The sequence below is a fragment of the Cebus imitator genome, unplaced genomic scaffold (assembly GCF_001604975.1).
Source record: "Cebus imitator isolate Cc_AM_T3 unplaced genomic scaffold, Cebus_imitator-1.0 Scaffold18, whole genome shotgun sequence".
Lineage (NCBI taxonomy): Eukaryota > Metazoa > Chordata > Mammalia > Primates > Cebidae > Cebus > Cebus imitator.
Window position 1 is genome coordinate 12,839,038 of NW_016107333.1, and position 19,848 is coordinate 12,858,885.

Sequence of the window (19,848 nt, forward strand, 5' to 3'; positions counted from 1 at the left end):
AAGAGAAGGGGTTTCACCATGTTGGCCAGGCTGGTCTTGAACTCCTGACCTCAAATAATCCACCCACTTTAGCCTCCCAAAGTGCTGGGATTACAGGCACCCAGCCGGTATTATTTAGAGCCAGGGTCTCCTCCTGACCTCAGGTGATTCACCTACCTCGGCTTCCCCAAGTCCTGGGATTACAGGTGTGAGCCACTGTGCCTGGCCTCAAGTCTTATGAATAGAGTTTGTAATGGATTTTGTTATCCATATATATTTACTTTCTAGCCCTACCTAAATAAACATAATATAAAAACTTCTGTAACCACAAAAGTTATTTACCTTGAGTATCTCTGTAATCTCCAGCATCTTCTATGAGATTTTTCAAATAATCTAGAAAAGAAGAAAAAAAAGTTTTGGAGTACAATAAACCAGTGAGCCCCAAACACGTATCTTTCTTTTTCAATACTCCGTTAGTCTTGCTGGTTAATATACATGCTAGTCCAACTTATGCTAACTTTCTAAAAATGTGAAAAAATAAAGTCTTAAGGTCAATTTGAAATCAAGACATAGAATCAGAGCTAGAAAGAGCGTTGGAGGAAACATTGGTTATTTCAGAGATGAGGAATCAGATTACTGAGCAAAGGATCTCACCCAAGTCACACAACCTCTTGGTGGCAGAGCCAGCATGAGAATTCAGGTCTCCTAATGCCCAGTTCAGCTTTTATCCCAGCACATAGGAACTACCTTAATCTTGAGATCAGATATACGTCTAGTATAAAATTCTAAGGCATTAATTTAATCTCTAAAAGACTCCTGGATTTATTAATCTAAGAGTCTAACAATGCTCAGGACACCAAGGGAACTCAATACATGTGTTTAAACAGGTGGTTTTCAAATGAGGACAAATTTTCCTCCCAGGTACATTTGGCAATATCTGGAGACAGTTGTAATTATCACAACTGGGGAAAAGGGGGTGCTACTGGCAGCTAGTGGTTAGAAGTCAGAAATGCAGACTGGACAAGGTGACTCATGCCTGTAAACCTAGTGATGGAGGTAGATTACTTGAAGTCAGGAGTTCAAGACCAGCATGGCCAACATGGCAAAACCCTATCTTTACTAAACACACACACACACACACACACACACACACACACACACACACACACAAGTCAGAGACGTTGCTAAATATCTTAGAATGACACCCTGTAACAAAAAAATTATGTGACCCCAAATATCAATAGACCTGAAGTTGAGAAACCACAGTTTAGATGAAGATAGTCTGTAAATAAGTAGTATGGTATATAGTAGTTCTTATAATACAGAAAAAAAAAAAACCTGAGGTACTAGAGGAACCCATATTTAACAAATCTTTAACGCCAAGGAAAGTCATGGAATTTCAAGGCAAATTTCAAGGAATTTCCTTCTCTGCTGAGAAATGCTAGATGGACTCCCATTACATGTCAAATTAATACAAATTCCTTCCTGTAATTTAAAGCCCCCCACTACATGGTCTGTATCAATTTTCTCTCTTGCCACTGCCTAAAATGGGCCCTTTGTTCTGACATTTGATTCTGTGCAACCCCTTAAACACTCCCCATGTGTCCCCTGGCTTCACACCTTTTGTCTCTAATAATCCCTTTTGCACAATCCCTTTCTCTGTCTCTGCATATGCAAATTCTACTCATTTTCTTCAAGACTCTTCTTAAATCCCCCATCACTTACAAAATTTCCATTTGAAAGAAACATTTTCTCCCTTTGAATAACACATGATACAGCAGTCTCACTTTATGCTTTTATCATTTTCTTTTTCATTAGACTCAAAGCTCCTTGTGAGCAGGTCATCTGATATATCTTTCTCCCTTACACAGCCCTTAGCCAGGGGCTTTGCACAAAGCACACAATAAATGCTTACTCAATAAAAACAATTCACTTATTCATTCAAGACAGAGTCTCACCCCTGTTGCCCAGGCTGGAGCACAGTAGTGCAATCATCGCTTACTACAGCCTCAAATTCCTGGACTCAAGCAATACTTCTGTCTCTGCCTCCCAAGTAGCTATGACTACTGGTGTGTGCCCCCATGTCTGCTTTTTTTTTTTTTTTTTTTTTTAAATTCTGGCCTCAAGCAATCCTCCTGCCTTAGCCTCCCAAAGTGCTGGGATTACAGGCAGTGAGCCACTGCACCTGGCCAAGAATATACTGTTTTTTAGATAGGACTGTATTTTAGTTGAGGTAAAAGGCAATTAGGGCTGAAACCAATTCTAACACCAGTGGAAACTGAGAAAATGAAAGGAGGAAAGGTGGTATATTCAGAGACTAAATAAATCTTTATCGGGCCCAACTGCTAGTTAGTAATGTTATGGAATAGATATAACTTCATCTCATGGATTTATGAACTCATGCTCAAAGGAACAAAAGAAAACATGGATGTCAGTGCCAGATCTTCAAACGTAACAGATGACACAAAGACACGCCCGACTGTTGAAACTCTGTAAGTTTTTGAGACAGTGATCTAAGAGCCTGTGTGAGTCTAGACATGGACATTATAAATATCCAGCACTGGCAATAAGCCATGATGAGATGTTATGTATAACCATATTAAGTTTCCCTGCATCACGGTATAGGTTCTATCTTGCCAGAGACCATCACTAGCAATTTAGATCTTAATTTGAATGCAGAGAGCATCCCCCCTCAAAACATAAAGGAAAAATGAAGCAGGCACACACACACACAAATTAAAAATAAAAAAAAAAAAACCCAAATTGACAAAATACATAAATTATACATTACACTTAGCCTCATCCAGAGATGAAAATAAACTTATTCTCACTCTGACACCATTCAGAATGCATTCAATATATTACATAAGCTGTGTCTGGTGAGTACAAACATTTAACATTTCTATGGCTGACAGCTGACAGGGTTAGGGAGACAAACTTACCCTCCCTATTAGATGTTCTCAAATCCTACGCTACCTCATTAATCAAGTGACTTTCCTTAAGCTGTTAGTTAGCTGAAGAGAAAGGAAGCAGATTTACCTAAATATCAGACTCACGGTGAGTTTCTATTTTGTCCTAAATTTCTGTTCTTTAATACAGAAGTAGATCCTTGAAAACTGAGACATTTCTCTAAACCAAAAGGGCTCCCCAGAAGATGTCCATATTAGGAAATCCTGACCTCAGAATCACTGTGCTGAACTCGATATGCTTCTAAGTTGCATTTTCTTTGCTTGTACTCAACATGAACTTTTATGAACACAATTTAAGTACACTTAGCATAAAACCCACCACTAACACGTTGCAACATCATGCTATGTATCAAGGAAGTAATAGAGTTATGTTTACCCTCCTTGCCAATTTTTAAAAACATCTTAATGGTCTCCAAAATTCAACTCTCCAATTTCCAAACTTCCTTCCATCCACCCATCCATCCATGTTTTTAGGGTATCTTCTTGCAGTATATCTTTTTGAACACTTTTACCTTGGTAAAGAGAGTAGTACCAGGATCTCCTTAAACAGTTGAGAATCACCTGGGGCCTTAACTGCAGCATGAGAATGTGACTGATCACCCTCTGAGTCAGATGGAGGAACAATGAAACCACTGGCTGCCCCAGTGACTGTTATAACCCAGCTGAAACCCAGGAAAGTAAACCAGACAGACACGCCTATATTGGTCATGGGGAATCATCTATTACATATCACATAGGACCCGGTATTCAGCAGAAACTTTCCTAAGAACGACGAGGGGAACAGTCATTTCAGTTTGCCCATGTTAAACTGGTAGTATTCTATGACCTTTCTGTTCCTGCCAAAACAAACTGAGCATTATTCAAAACTTCAGGCCAGGCGTGGTGGCTCACACCTGTAATCCCAGCACTTTGGGATGCCAAGGCAGGTGGGTCATGTGAGGTCAGGAGGTTGAGATCAGCCTGACCAACATGGAGAAATCCCTTCTCTACTAAAAATACAAAATTAGCCGGGCATGGTGGCACATGCCTGTAATCTCAGCTAGCCGGGAGGCTGAGGCAGGAGAATTGCTTGAACCCAGGAGGCAGAGGTTGCAGTGAGCCAAGATCGTCCCGTTGCACTCCAGCCTGGGCAACAAGAGCAAAACTCTGTCTCAAAAAACACTTCACTAATAAAACTGCCTCAAATGCCACTGAGGTTATTTTTATCCAAGGGAAAAAAAACCCACAAACGTTGGTTCAGTGTGTAGGTACACTACAAAATATACTCTTTGGCCACCAGGTGGCATCACTGATTAATAAAAGTTAATTAACTGTATCACCATCACCCAACCTGAGTAATACAAAATTAGGCGGAACACAAGAACACACTATGTGTAACTTCTAGGGATATTCAAGTTACATTTTTCTTTTTTGAAGGAGGGTCTCTCTCTGTTGCCTAGGCTGGAGTGTGCAGTGGTGTGATCAATGCTCATTATACCTTCAATCTCCCAGGCTCAAGCGGTTGTCCCACACCTCAGCCTCCCAGGTAGCTAGGACTACAGGCCTGTACTACCAAGTTGGGCTAAGCTTTTAATTTTTGTAGATAAGAGGTCTATGTTGCCCAGGCTGGTCTTGAACTCCTGAACTCAAGTGATCCTCATACCTTGGGCTCCCAAAGTACTGGGATTATAGGTGTGAGCCATGGTGCCAGTACAAGTTAATTTTGTTCTCATATAGAATGCTCAAGGCCAGGCGCAGTGGCTCATGCCTATAATCCCACTACTTTGGGAGGCTGAGGTGTGGAGATCACCGGAGGTCAGGAATTCGAGACTAGCCTGGCCAACATGGTGGAACCCCGTCTCTACTAAAAGTATAAAAATTAGCCAGGCGTAGTGGCAGGTGCCTGTAATCCCAACTACTCAGAATAGTGAGGCAGGAGAATTGCTTGAACCCAGGAGGCGGACGTTGCAGTGAGCCGAGATCATGCCACTATACTCTAGTCTGAGTGACAGAGCGAGACGTCTCCAATAAAAAAGAAAAAAAAAAAGAGAAGGGATGAGGACCCAGTATGTACTATATCTTGTTGAAGACATAAGTTTTCTGTATAAGTGTTCTCAGGGGTATAAGTGTTCTCAGGGAGCCTTACCACAACTCATTGATTACTTAATCAATAAATAACCAACTTAGAGCAGAAACTAGTCGGAAATACTGTTAAACATTACTAAAAATTAGTCATCTGTGGGAATCTGGGACTTTTTGCATTCAACAACCAGTCAGATTCCTGCAGTGTGCCCTGAGAAATGTTTGGCAGCAAAGCACAGAGGAAATGAGTGTATAGGAGGGATGACATTCCAAAGTCAAGTGTTTTGAATTTGAGGACATGTGGACATGTCTTGCTTTGTATTCTTCAGATTTCTTCTTTCCTCCATAAATACTTAATTCTAGTCAATATGCCTTTGTAAAGTTTTACAAAGTTTCAGATTTTGTAAGAAGCAACCTAAAATTAGCCTGACTTGTGAAACAAAGTACTGAGCATTTTAAATACCAACAAGGATCAAGTGTCAAGTTACAAAACATACTGACACTTCAAGGCAGCTTGGTGAAGTAGTCAAGAGCCCTTGCTCTGGAATTAGAAGACAAATTCTTGGACCAGGCATGATGGCTCATGCCTGATGGCTCATGCCTGTAATCCCAGCACTATGGGAGGCCAAGGTGGGAGGATATAGCCTGGGCAGATAGTGAGATCCCATTTCTATGTCTTTAGATGATGATGATAATAAAAGATAGAAATGCTTACTCTGCCCGGTCCAGCCACATCTAGCCGAGGCATGGGCCTTTGGCCATGTCCCGTAGCATTTTTTTGTGTTAATATCCTCATACATAAAATAACTAGGCTAAACCAGATTGAAAAACTATAATGATTCTCATTCTAAAACAACATAAAACATATTTTGTGAGAAAATGAAAATTTTGAAAAATTAAATAATGATGAAAACTAAAATCATAAACACCTCTTTGAGAAAAATGATTACTAAACTATTTCCTTGTTTTTATAAATGCTTGATTTAATAACCATCCTAGGGTATATCATACAGTGCTTAGGAATTCTATTAACCTTTAGTGCATTTAATTTGTTTTGGCTATTATAAGTAGGATGGCAATATATCCTCATTTATCCATAATGATCTTGCCTTATACCGGCTTTCCAGGCATAATTATAAATACTGTCTTATTTTACTTCTGTAAGCTAATGGGTTTGGATTTATAAGTAACACTGATTACCACTGTCAGCTGGTGTGGTGGCTCACCCCTGTAATCCCAGCACTTTGGGAGGCCGAGGTGGGCAGATCGCCTGAGGTCAGGAGTTTGAGACCAGAAGGCTGAGGTGGAAGGATCCCCTGAACCAAGAAATTTAAGACCAGCCTGGGCAACACAGTGAGATCCCATCTCTACAAAAAATACAAAAAATTAGCCAGGTATGCTGGTGCATGCCTGTAGCCACAGCTACTTGGGAGGCTGAAGTGGGAGGATCTCTTGAGTCTGGAAGGTTGAAGTTGCAATAAGCCATGATCCTGCCACCACACTCCAACCTAGGCAACAGAGCAAGACCATGTCTCAATCAATCAATCAATCAATCAATATTTGTATTTTGTGGATACCTGGATACAATTTATTCAATACCATCTCTCAAAATACCTTGTTCAAAACTACAATTAAAAATAAATTCCTTCTAGTCAAATACTGTCAACTTGGTGTTCAGGCGCTTTTTTTTTTTTTTTTTTTTTAGACAGAGTTTCGCTCTTGTTACCCAGGCTGGAGTGCAATGGCGCGATCTCGGCTCACCGCAACCTCCGCCTCCTGGGTTCAGGCAATTCTCCTGCCTCAGCCTCCTGAGTAGCTGGGATTACAGGCACGCACCACCATGCCCAGCTAATTTTTTGTATTTTTAGTAGAGACGGGGTTTCACCATGTTGACCAGGATGGTCTCGATCTCTTGACCTTGTGATCCACCCGCCTCGGCCTCCCAAAGTGCTGGAATTACAGGCTTGAGCCACCACGCCCGGCCTTCAGGCGCTTTTTTTGAGGTTGGCTGGGTAGCCTATGTCTCCTTTGAACCTCATGCTAGAAAATTCATCGTGGCCGGGCGTGGTGGCTCATGCCTATAATCCCAGCACTTTGAGAGGCAGAGGTGGGTGGATTATGAGGTCAGGAGATCAAGACCATCCTGGCCAACATGGTGAAAACCTGTCTCTACTAAAAATACAAAAATTAGCACACGGACACACACACTAGCCGGGCAGGGATGAGGGGAGTGGTGGGGGATGGGGGGGGGCGCCTGTAATCCCAGCTACTTGGAAGGCGGAGGCAGGAGAATTGCTTGACCCCAGAAGGTGGAGGTTGTAGTGAGCTGAGATCACACCACTATGCTCCAGCCAGGGTGACAGAGTAAGACTCGGTTTCAAATATAAATAAATAAACAAATTTCAACAGAACAAGAGCTGAGCAAATTATATAACATGAATTCAGAATTCTGAATAGTGTTATCTTACTAATTTACATGGATGGAACTGCCTTATATAAGAGACCTTTGGATTCATCAGAAACTAGATAACTATATTCCTCGCCTGGAGTCCAGGACAGCCCTACTTTTTTTTAAAGCAAGTTCTGCCTTAGAGAAAGTGTTAAAATAACTTTGATATGTACAATTAACCCCAGGTTTTAAAATAAATACTTACCAAACAGAAGTTTTGCATAAGGGTTTTTAAAAGAGTCATCTGTTAATTTAATTCTGATCTTTTTTATATGTGCTTGTTAGCCTGTACATGGCTCAAATTTATAGCTTCAGAACACTCTAACAGATGTTTTAAATATCTCATTTTCTATCAACATGAGAAGTCCTGGATTTCTAAAACCTAGAGGGAGTTAATATCATCAGACTAAAGGCAAAGACTATGAGAAAAAGTAATATTGTATGTTGCTAAAGTAGCCTTTCATATAAATATTTTGAACAAGATCAAAGAAACCAGCTGATCCACATTTAATCAAAGTTCAAAGGATTGTTTTTTTTGTAAATGTAGAAGTGAAAAAGACTTTTCAGAGGAATTTTTAAATTATATTTTTCATTATATTTTCTCTACCAGGATCCTTACTGATTCAACTTGTTTCACCTTGACCAATGTAATAATCCTTCCACAAATGAAAGGCTTTTTACTAAAAAAAAAAAAGTTATACAACATATAGCGCAGGTAGAGGGAAAAAAAACTAAAAGGATCTGTGATAGCCATCTCTGGATGGGAGAAGATAAAAGGAACTTTATTTTTTCATAATTCTTTTTTTTTTTTTTTTTTTTTGAGACGGAGTTTCACTCCTGTTACCCAGGCTGGAGTGCAATGGCGCGATCTCGGCTCACCGCAACCTCCGCCTCCTGGGTTCAGGCAATTCTCCTGCCTCAGCCTCCTGAGTAGCTGGGATTACAGGCACGTGCCACCATGCCCAGCTAATGTTTTTTGTATTTTTAGTAGAGACGGGGTTTCACCATGTTGACCAGGATGGTCTCGATCTCTTGACCTCGTGATCCACCCGCCTCGGCCTCCCAAAGTGCTGGGATTACAGGCTTGACCCACCGCGCCCGGCCAATTCTTAAATTTTTATATGAACAAAATATCCCTTCAAAGATAAAAAGTGGCCCTTACAAAAATAACCCATCACCAGAATATACTTTCTCAAACTGAACGACTATCTTTTGTGACTACTACTTGTACTGAAGTCTGCCTCGACTTTCTTTATTTTTTTGAGATAGCGTCTTGTTCTGTTGCCCAGGCTAAAGTACAGCAGGCGCTATCATGGCTCAGTGCAGCCTTTAACTCCTTGGCTCATGTGATCATCCTGCTTCAGCTTCCCTTGTAGCTGGGATGAGCTTCCTAAATCACCACACCCAGCTAATTTTTAAATTTTTCTTTTGCAGAGACAGGGTCTCATTAGGTTGACTAGTGTGGCTTCAAACTCCTGGGCTCAAGCGATCCTCCCAACTCGGTGCTGGGATTATAGGCATGAGCCACCATGCCCAGCCCTGCCTCTGACTTTAAGGGGTTTACAATCTAGCCGGGAAGATAAAGCACAGATCCATGGAATAATTGAACAACTAAAAGATTCAGCCACAAAACAAAGGGCAAGATCAACACAATTTTTAGGAATTGAGAAGGAGAAGGCTCAGTGGGGGCCTCAGTGGCTGGGCACAACCTCAAAGAGGAAGACTGTAGGTCCCATCAGGGCAGCGGCCACCACTGTGTTGTCTGCCAGTGAGTGTTCAGCTCAGGGCTAACTTCTATAAATATTTGTTGGTGGAGTGATTAATAGAGGAGAGAATCTGGCTTTGAAAAGATAGCTTTCAAAAGACAGAGAGAAACCTACTATAACTATAGAGCAAAGCAAAAAAAGGTTCAGGTAATTCTGGGTTATAAACTGTTGTCTTTATACTATGAATAAGTGGGTTTTCAACTTTTCTAATAAACAGAATGAAAGTGTGTCCTTAGAAGAGAAATTAGGCAATAACTGTGCTAGGCTACATGGAGGGATGATAAGAGGTAGCATGACCAGTAGCAAGAAATTGCTATAAAATGGTGTGACTTTAGTAAGGCCTCACATGGAGCATAACAGAGAAATAAAAGGAGCAGGAACTAGAGGTGGAGGAAAATTTATTGTTAAATCCTACAGGGAGGAAAGAGAAAAGGGAAGGATTTCAGTCCTTTCCACAGTTTTGTGACTAGATAACTGAAAGAATGCTTTTACTCTTAAACATCCATCCATCCATCCATCCATCCATCCATCCATCCATCCATCCAACACTCATTGATGCTACTGCATGGGGATTCTCAACCTTATAAAAAAGAGCAACTTTCCCTTTCCCTGACTATAACTTTCAGTTGACTGAGTCCCTGTGTGTTCCAGGATCCATGCCTCACACTGGAATAGGACAATAAAGACAATCTCTACCCTAAAGAGATGAGAAAGAAGGAGATAAGCAATAATGTAAGTAGAGACTGCTCTGATAGCAGTGTGTTTTCTTCCCATTCTTTCCAACTTCAAATAGAACCTGGCCTGAAAAACTGGCCTTGAGTAGCCAATACAGAAGTAAAATTTACAAGTTTTTTTTTAGATAGAGTCCTGCTCTGTTGCCCAGGCTGGAGTGCTGTAAGGTCTTTTAGGCTGATTGACAGTGCCATGGACGCCATGTTAACCTCTGTGACCTGCAGGGACACTCCAGATGAGTTCCTGGAAAATCTAAAGTAACTAGAAGACCCTGCAAAGAGAAGAAATGATCAACCTCTGTGTGCCTACTTAACTTTAAGCCATTCTCTGTTGTTCCTTATTCCCGCCCCAATTGATAAGGCCATTGGACTCCACACCCTGTGACTCCCACCCAGCTTGCAAAAAATCACCCTAAACTAACTTCTGTAACTTTCCACTGCCCGTCTCAAACCTATAAAACCAACTCCTATCCCACTGCCCTTTGCTGACGCTCTTTTCGGCCTCAGCCCACCTGCACCCAGGTGAATAAACAGCTATGTTGTTCAAATAAAGCCTGTTTAGAGGGGGTATCTTCATTCGGCGCACACATTTTAACAAGTGCAGTGGCGCAATCTCAGCTCACTGTAACCTTTACCACCCGGGTTCAAGTGATTCTCCTACCTCAGTCTCCTGAGTAGCTGGGATTACAGGTAAATGCCACCATGCCCAGCTAATTTTTATATTTTTTGTAGAGATGGGTTTTTGCCATGTTGGCCAGGCTGGTCTTGGACCCCTAGGCTCAAGCGATCTGCCCACCTCGGCTTCCCAAAGTGCTAGGATTACAGGTGTGAGCCACCATGCCCAGCCAAAATTTACAAATATTTAGGCTTAAATTATATAAATCACTGATTTTGGGCCGGGCGCGGTGGCTCAAGCCTGTAATCCCAGCACTTTGGGAGGCCGAGGCGGGTGGATCACGAGGTCAAGAGATCGAGACCATCCTGGTCAACATGGTGAAACCCCGTCTCTACTAAAAATACAAAACATTAGCTGGGCATGGTGGCGCGTGGTAACCCCAGCTACTGAGGAGGCTGAGGCAGGAGAATTGCCTGAACCCAGGAGGCGCAGGTTGCGGTGAGCCGAGATTGCGCCATTGCACTCCAGCCTGGGTAACAAGAGTGAAACTCCGTCTCAAAAAAAAAAAAAAAAAAAATCACTGATTTTGTTACATAACTATATGCATTCTTTTAGATCCAGTTTTGAATTGATCTTAAAAAAATACTAACAAAAATAAAGGTGTAAGTTTTTTACTGCAACGAAGGAACTGCCTAAATAGAATACCCTGTAGAAATCCAAAGTCAGTCCAGAAAAGAAAACACTTTCTTTGAAACACTTGAAAAACATGTCAGACAATAGGCTGGTTATTTGAATAGCAGTGATAAACTGCTCTATCTGGGGATTTCCACTGATCTTTTCTAAAAGGATTCCAAAAGAAACCATCTTATCATCTACAAATATCTTGGTGGGAGGCACAAACCTACTTACATTGAGTCAGGCAGGAATGCTTCCCCTTCTCAACCTGAAACTTAATTGAGCAAAATTGCCAGGAGTTGCCTCAAATGCATGAAGTACCCCTCCTGTCTGCTCTTGCATATTCTGTGCATTTGGAATCAATCCAAACTCCAAAATGGAAATAAAAGTGGAGGATTAAATCATTTGAGTTTTATTATCCAAAGTAATTAACATGTTTGAAAGATGCAAATTTAAGACTTAAAATCCAACTTTAAAAAATCTCAGGGGGGACACATCAGGCCTGTGATGCCAGCACTTTGGGAGGCCAAGGCAGGAGGATCACTTGATCCCAGGAGTTTGAGCCTAGTCTGGGCAACATGGGGAGACCCTGTCTCTACATAAAATTAAAAAAGAATAAAAACTCAGTGCCCAGACTCTTGCCTTGGGAGCACATTTCACCTTTCTCCTTTTGCCTTTCTTTTTAGGAGAAGATATCATCTCTAATATATTTTAGATCTCTAAATAATGTCTCAATGTCATTCTTTGGACTAAAAACATTTTGACTAATGAGATGTTTTAAACCTAGCTTAAAACCAATTGAGATGATTTTCATTCTTATTGCCCAGGCTGGGGTGCAGTGGTATGCTCTTGGCTCACTGCAACCTCCACCTCCTCAGTTCAAGTGATTCTCCTGCTTCAGCCTCCCGGACAGCTGGGATTACAGACATGTGCCACCACGCCTGGCTAATTTTGTAATTTTAGCAGAGATGGGGTTTTTCCATGTTGGTCAGGTTGGTCTAGGACTCCCAAACTCAGGTGATCTGCCAGCCTTGACCTCTCAAAGTGCTGGTATTATAGGCGTGAGCCACTGCACCCAGCCCCAAAATTATTTCCTGAACAGCTTCAACATGTCTACAACTGACCCAAATATTTTGGAGGACATGAAATTATAGATATAAGACAAACTTCCTGACCTCAAGGAGTTGAAGAACTGAAGGAATCAGAGATGGCTACAAAAAGAATGGACTTCTGACTGACTTCAGGTCACGCTTGGAGGAAGGAAAGAATTTTAATCAATGGAAGAAATGGCATAGGATGAATACAAAGTCTATATTCTTTCTTTAATTTTAGTCCTGATTTTGTGGCCTTGAACAAGCCATTCATCACTTTTTCCCCTTCACAAATCTACCAGTATTGAGGGCCTACTATATATAAAGTATTGTGCATCAATTAACTAACGAGGTGGGCAGATCATCTGAGGTCAGCAGTTTGAGACCAGGCTGGCCAACATAACAAAATCCTCTCTCTACTAAAAATACAAAACTTGGCCAGGTATGGTGGCTCACGCCTATAACTCCAGCACTTTGGGAGGTTGAGGCAGGCAGATCACGTGGTCAGGAGTTTGAGACCAGCCTGACCAACATGGTGAAACCTGGTCTCTACTAAAAATATAAAAATTAGCTGGGTGTGGTGGCTCGTGCCTATAATCCCAGCTACTTAGGAGGCTGAGAGAGGAGAACTGCTTGAACCTGGGAGGCAGAGGTTGCAGTGAGCCAAGATCGAGCCACTGCACTCCAGCCTGGGCAACAGAGCAAGATTTCGTCTCAAAAAAAAAGGGGGAGGGGTGGGGGAAGCTGGGAAAAAAATTAATTAACTAAAATAGACAAAAGATTTTCCAATCTAAGATTAAATAAGAGGTAGCTCAAAACTAAAAATAACTCCAAGCTCACATGATATTGGTATTATAAAACAAAATTTTTCTTTTTTTCTTTTTTTAAAGAGATAGAATTCTCACTATCACCCAGGCTGACATGCAGTAGCACGACCATGGCTCACTGCAGCCTCGAACTCCTGGGCTCCAGCTATCCTCCCACAGCCTCCTGAGTTGCTGGGCTACAGGCACAACTAGATTTTAACTGCACCTAGTTAAAATCTATTTTAGTAAAGAGAATTTTTTAAACCTGCTTTTGTCATTTCACCCTTTCTCAATCAAAAACAAAGCATGAAACCTAAAGTTAACATATGTAGACTTTTTACTATTTAGAACAGTTATAATGTGTGAAATAAAATAAATATGTACAAATTATTCTTTGCATTAAATTTTCAGATTCATGCTCTACTCTCCTCCCATTTGAAACCATAGTTGTCTTTTGCCACTGAAAACAGCACTTCATTTGATAGCTGTGGAAATAGCCTACGCCATTCAATAACTGGTTTATAATAGAGCACTGAATTTAACAAAAACACAACAGGTGGCCGGGCGCGGTGGCTCAAGCCTGTAATCCCAGCACTTTGGGAGGCCGAGGCGGGTGGATCACGAGGTCAAGAGATCGAGACTATCCTGGTCAACATGGTGAAACCCCGTCTCTACTAAAAATACAAAAAATCAGCTGGGCATGGTGGCGCATGCCTGTAGTCCCAGCTACTCAGGAGGCTGAGGCAGGAGAATTGCCTGAACCCAGGAGGCGGAGGTTGCGGTGAGCCGAGATTGCGCCATTGCACTCCAGCCTGGGTAACATGAGTGAAACTCTTTCTCAAAAAAAAAAAAAAAACCACAACACGTGTATCAGTACTTCCCTTTGTCCTGTGTATTCTAAATCTTTGCCATAAGCAGAGGAAAGAAAGCACAGATGGACAGGATATCCTTAAACTATTCAGTTGGCTTTATGTCATTCAGAGAGAAATCTAGTGTCTGATTCATAGTTAGAAATTTAAATTAGGGCTGGTTGTGGTGGCTCACACCTATAATCCCAGCACTCTGGAAGGCTGATTGGGCAGATTACTTAAGGTCAGCAGTTCAACACCAGCCTGGCCAACATGGCGAAATCCTGTCTCTACTAAAAATAAAAATTTTCTGGGCATGGTGGTGCACACCTGTAATCCTGGCTATTCTGGAGGCTAAGGCAGGAGAATAGCTTGAACCTAAGAGACAGTTGCACTGAGCCAAGATTGTGCCACTGCACTCCAGCCTGTCCTAGGGCTAAAAGGTAGGTCTCCCTCAATGAGCAGTCTGCCTGCCACTAGGCAAGCTTTGAAGTGCTGAGCCCTTTGCCTAAAGGGAAATGAGGAAATCCTGGTTTTTCAAGATTCACATATTACCTCCAATATAGCTCGTGGCTTAAGAGAGTGAAGTTAAGGAGAAAAGCAGACAAAAATTTCTTAAGGGGAGTAACAGAAACCAAGTACCTCCAAATTTATTTATAGAAAATAACAACACATTAACTTTAGGGTCGTGGCCACATTTTGATGTCCTTGTCCATTTTGATATAACTTTTAATATTATATATGCATATTAAGTCACTATACATCCAATACAGTACAGTAAATATTCCAGAGAACCTAGTAGTGAGTATTGGATAATTATGTTTAGTACTGAGACTATACCAGCCTTTTTGTGATACCAAACCACTTAATCTCCATAAGCCTGTAATCTCATCAGTAAAGATAAAATTGTGACATTTGCATGGCTATGGTGAGGATTTAAAGAGCCAGTGAATATAAAGGCCTGATTACAGCATGCTCCTTCACTCAAACAGTGTTTTTGCTTTTTTATTTCCTTCTTTTTTCCTTAGTAGACAGACATAGCTCTATAATCTTGAAACTTACAGTCTAGAAGAGGATAGACTATGATCATGACAAGGAAATAATCAGGATAAGGATAAGAATACTACTATTACTAATAATAGTAGAAGTTAATACTTAGGTAGAACTTGTTGTAATTAAAGCATTATTCTTGGTGTTTTTTTTTTTTAAGATAGGGGTCTCGGGTCTCACTATGTTGCCCAGGTTAGTCTCAAACTCCTGGGCTCAGAGATCCTCCTGCCTCAGCCTCTCCAGTAGCTGCGACTCTAGGCGTGTCCACGGCACCCAGCTACGGTACTATTCTAAGGACTGTCCACATTTATCTCATTAATCAAACCTTATAACAACCTTCTGAGGCAAGTAACTAGGGCCTTGATAGTGCTATATAAATATGTGGGAGTGACCCTCTAAACTCCATTCTTGAGTGGTTGGGGAAAGTACCTTCTTAGAATTAATAATATTAGATAAAATGATGTGGGAGTATGGGCTTGGGATGGTGAAAGATGTTCTGAATAAAAAGTAACTACATGTATGAATGCCCAGAGGTGAAAATACACACATGGATGGATGATCAAAGAACCAAAAGCAGTTCCATTCAGGCAACAAATATGTGAAGTACACAAGCAATCTACAAATCCACGTAATAGGCAATGTGGTGACTGGGGTGATATACAAAGAGAGGCACTCTTAGGAAAGGCAGAGTTTCATAAAGGCAAGAAGAGTTGGCTGATGGGTAAACCAACTGGTTGGTTGGCAAAATGCTGGAGAAGCCCACCTGTCAGTAACAGCTTGTACTGGGGGATCCTCTGAACCGGCTTGAGCAGGTAGTGCTTGAGGGCCAGATTAGCACAGCGAGGGCTCATCTGAAAGGAGAAGGCATCCAAAATAAGCACAAGTGTTTTCTAAGAAGGAAGGGGCCCAGATTCAAGCGCTCAGGAAGCCAAACTTTAAACACCAAGCAACTCTAGAAAGTGATTCGGAGAGGCTCCCTTTCATTTTAAGGTACAGCTGTTACACATACTGAGAGTAAACCCCAGCCAGATTCACCACCAAGCCCAACCCTCTCCTGTAGGCAGTCCCTGACATCACTTGCTCCTAGGAAAAACTTGCTCACAGCCCTCTTAAAGAATGTGGTAGCCACAGTCTGTGTCCTAAGCTAGTTAGAGCCCACTCTACCCAGCAGCCCCCACTTGTATTGATAAATACAAACAAATCCCAATGGACCAAGAAGGAAATACATGGCCCCCAAAATAACGCAGTTGAAACACAACTGCCAGGAATTGGATTCAAATAATAATCCGAGCCTTGCAGTCAATATAGTCAAAATAATGTGGTGGTGGGGAGAATTGTAGAAAGTAAAGAGAACCTGAAACACAGCCTTGCTAAGTATCCCTTCTTTAAGGGGCCTGAAGAATGTAAGTATATTTTGCAGATGCATGGCCTTATAAAAAGCCCCCAAATCACAGTTTTTATTGGAGCATCTGATTGTGGGACCACATTTTGGCTTGACTATAAAGACATTTGGTTATCCCTTGAAACCTCTCTTCCTTAGCAACCGACATCTATGTCAGCCCATTCCTGAGCCTCACCCTCATTCTCCAACCTAAGAGTTTAGTGTGAGGTAGCATCAAAAAGGCCAAGTAAAAATGTCACTGCATCCTAAGAACTACAAAAAAATGTCACGCTTCTAACATAGCCCAAGTTGGTGGGTAAGTTTTTTCGGATTTGCTCAGACTTTTATCATTTTCTAAATACGTATCACCGCTGTTTGGTACACAGAGTGATTATTAAATTATAATGATCATGCATGTTAAGAAAGTATCTTTTATTTAAGCATCATTAATCCAGATTGCTAATTATTCTGGCCTTATGACTTCCTGTTTTCTTTTCTTTTTTTTTTCTTTTTGGAGACAAGAGATTTGCTCTTGTTCCTAGGCTGGACTGCAATGGTGTGGTCTCGGCTCATCACAACCTCCGCCTCCTGGCTTTAAGTGGTTCTCCTGCCTCAGCCTCCTCAGTTGCTGGGATTACAGGCATGTGCCACCAAGCCTGGCTAATTTTGTATTTTTAGTAGAACTGGGGTTTCTCCATGTTGGTCAGGCTGGTCTCAAACTCCCGACCTGAAGTGATCCTTCCGCCTCAGCCTCCCAAGGTACTGGGATTATAGGTGTGAGCCACCACACCCAGCTTGGTTCCCTGTTTTTTTTTTTCTTTTGTTAATAAGGTAATACAATAACTCACTGGACTCTTACCAAAACCCGGGTGAATCATCAGCTGCCACAATTAAATCATACTTTGTTTTTTGATAGCATAAAGACAACAGAGGAGAGGAAAAGAAGATTACAGGTGACTTTAAAGTTTAATTATTTATCCATTGCCCAAATCAGAAATCAGCGATATCATAATATTTTAAAAACTTTTCATTTCGGTTGGACATGGTGGTTTACGGTTATAATCCCAGCACTTTGGGAGGTCAAGGCGGGTAGATCACGAGGTCAGGAGTTTGAGACCGGCCTGCCCAACAAAGTGAAATCCCATCTCTACCAAAAATACAAAAATTAGCTGGGCATGGTAGTGAGTGCCTGTAATCCCAGCTACTTGGGAGGCTGAGGCAGGTGAATCGCTTGAACCCAGGAGGTGAAGGTTGCAGTGAGCTGAGATCGTGCCACTGCATTCCAGCATGGGTGACAGAGCCAGACTCCATCTCAAAAAAAAACCAAAAGCCAAAAAACAAACAAACAAAAACAAAAAACTTTTCATTTCTAGTTTTGTGTGGCTGGAATTCAGCGATCTTTTTTAAGTTTCAAAACAGAGATATAAGTACTAAAATATAGTACCCAAATTTTATTCCAAATTGGTAGAATGGATTTGTGATTTTATCCCCAATTAAATCAGGGTTCCACCCTCACAACTCTGAGTCAAAGGTAAAAGCTTTGGCTAACACATGCTCTAAACAGGTTATTTTTCTTAACTTTGGCACCAAAATCACGTTATTTATTTATCTGAAGAGAAACATGAATTCTATTTGCCATCCATCATTGTAAGTTAGTTGTTAGGATAAAAGAAAAAGTTAAATTAAAAGTTAAGAAATATTCCTTAGAGTAATCAAATTCATTGAGTCAGAAAGTAGAATGGTGGTTGCCAAGGGCTGGGATGGAAGAGAGAATGGCGAGTTAATGTTTAATGCCCGCAGTTTCAGTTTTGCAAGATGAAAAGTTCTAGAGATCTGGTTGCCCAAGAATGTCAATGTACTTACTACTGAACTGTACACTTAAAAATGGTTAAAATGGTAAGTTTATGCTATATGTATTTTACCATAGTTTAAAAAGTCCCATCAGAATATTCTTTCCAGCTAGGCACAGTGGCTCATCACTTTGGGAGGCCAAGGAGGGTGGACCACCTGAGGTCAGAAATTCAAGACCAGACTAGCCAACATGGTGAAACCCCATCTTTACTAAAAATATAAAAAATTAGCCAGGTGTGGTGGTGCGTGCCTGTAATCCCAGCTATTCAGGAGGCCAAGGCAGAAGAATTGCTTGAACCTTGAAGACGAAGTTGCAATGAGCCGAGATTGTGCCACTGTACTCCAACCGGGGCCACAGAGCAAGACCCTATCTCAAAAAAAAAAAAAAAAAAAAAAAAGTTCTTAAGCTCTTCTTTCCCCACCTTCTTCCCATCCCCCCTTAAAAAAATTGTTTCCAAGTCAAAATGTTTCCATGTGCAATAACCGATTTTCAAAATTAAGTCATGTATACTGCTTGCGTTCTCACCATTTAAATTGTTCAGTTCCTTCTTTGATTTTGAAGGGATTATATTTTAACATCTTTTTGTTTGCAATCTTTGTTTTCAATGACTGTAATTTATTATTAAAGCTTCACAACAAAAACAAAGAGAAGTGTTCAACATTAGATGGTGGCAAATACCTCAAATTCTCTAACAACAGCAGCAAAACCTGGATTTTTCTTGCACTGCTCATCCAACAAGGCTATATTCTTATCAAATTCTTTGATGTAGGTGGAATACATTTTTAGATATGGTCCCTTTTTTACAAAGATATCAGCAATTCTTTGTTGTTCAGTCCTATGGATAGAGAAGAGATACACACAAATACAAAGAGAGAGTGATTAACATATCCAATGATAAGCAGAATCCGCATCGAAGGCATCAACTTATCTTTTTTTCTCTTCTTATAAGACATATCTCAAAATGCCTACTCTTCACCATTTCCACTGCCACCATCACTGCCTAGACTCTCACTGGTCTCCCTACTTCCATTCTTGCCCTTTCCAAACCATTCTTCAGCACAAGGAGAGAGTTTAAAAAAATATTTGTCGGCCGGGCGTGGTGGCTCATGCCTGTAATTGAAGCACTTTGGAGGCCAAGGTGGGCGGATCACCTGAGGTCGGGAGTTCAAGACCAGCCTGACCAACATGGTGAGACCCCCATCTTAAAAAAAAAAAAATTGTCATACCATGTGACTTACAATGGCCCTATATTACATATAGGATGAAAACAAACTCCTGGGCCAGGAGCAGCAGCTCACACCTGTAATCCCAGCACTTTGGGAGGCTGAGGCAGGTGGATCACCCTGAGGTCAGGAGTTTAAGACCAGCCTGGTCAACATGGTAAAACCGACTCTCTACTAAAAATACAAAAATTAGCCTGGCAAGGTGGCTTACACCTGTAGTACCAGCTACTTGAGAGGCTGAGGCAGGAGAATTGCTTGAATCCAGGAGGGAGAGGTTGCAGTGAGCTGAGATCACACCACTGCATTCCAGCTTGGGTAACAGAGCGAGATTCCATTAAAAAAAAAAAAAAA

General features: G+C 41.3%; 1 protein-coding gene across 1 annotated transcript in view; it reads right to left on the reverse strand.

Moving 5' to 3' along the window:
• The window catches only part of FGD6 (FYVE, RhoGEF and PH domain containing 6), a 137,268-nt gene that overhangs the window by 35,673 nt on the left and 81,747 nt on the right, over window positions 1-19,848 (reverse strand). Inside the window, exons 7-9 of the mRNA XM_017515954.2 lie at window positions 18,953-19,109; window positions 15,805-15,892; window positions 322-372 (exon numbers count right to left, since the gene is read on the reverse strand). Coding sequence (XP_017371443.1) covers window positions 322-372; window positions 15,805-15,892; window positions 18,953-19,109 — 296 coding nt within the window. The remainder of the gene's footprint in view (window positions 1-321; window positions 373-15,804; window positions 15,893-18,952; window positions 19,110-19,848) is intronic.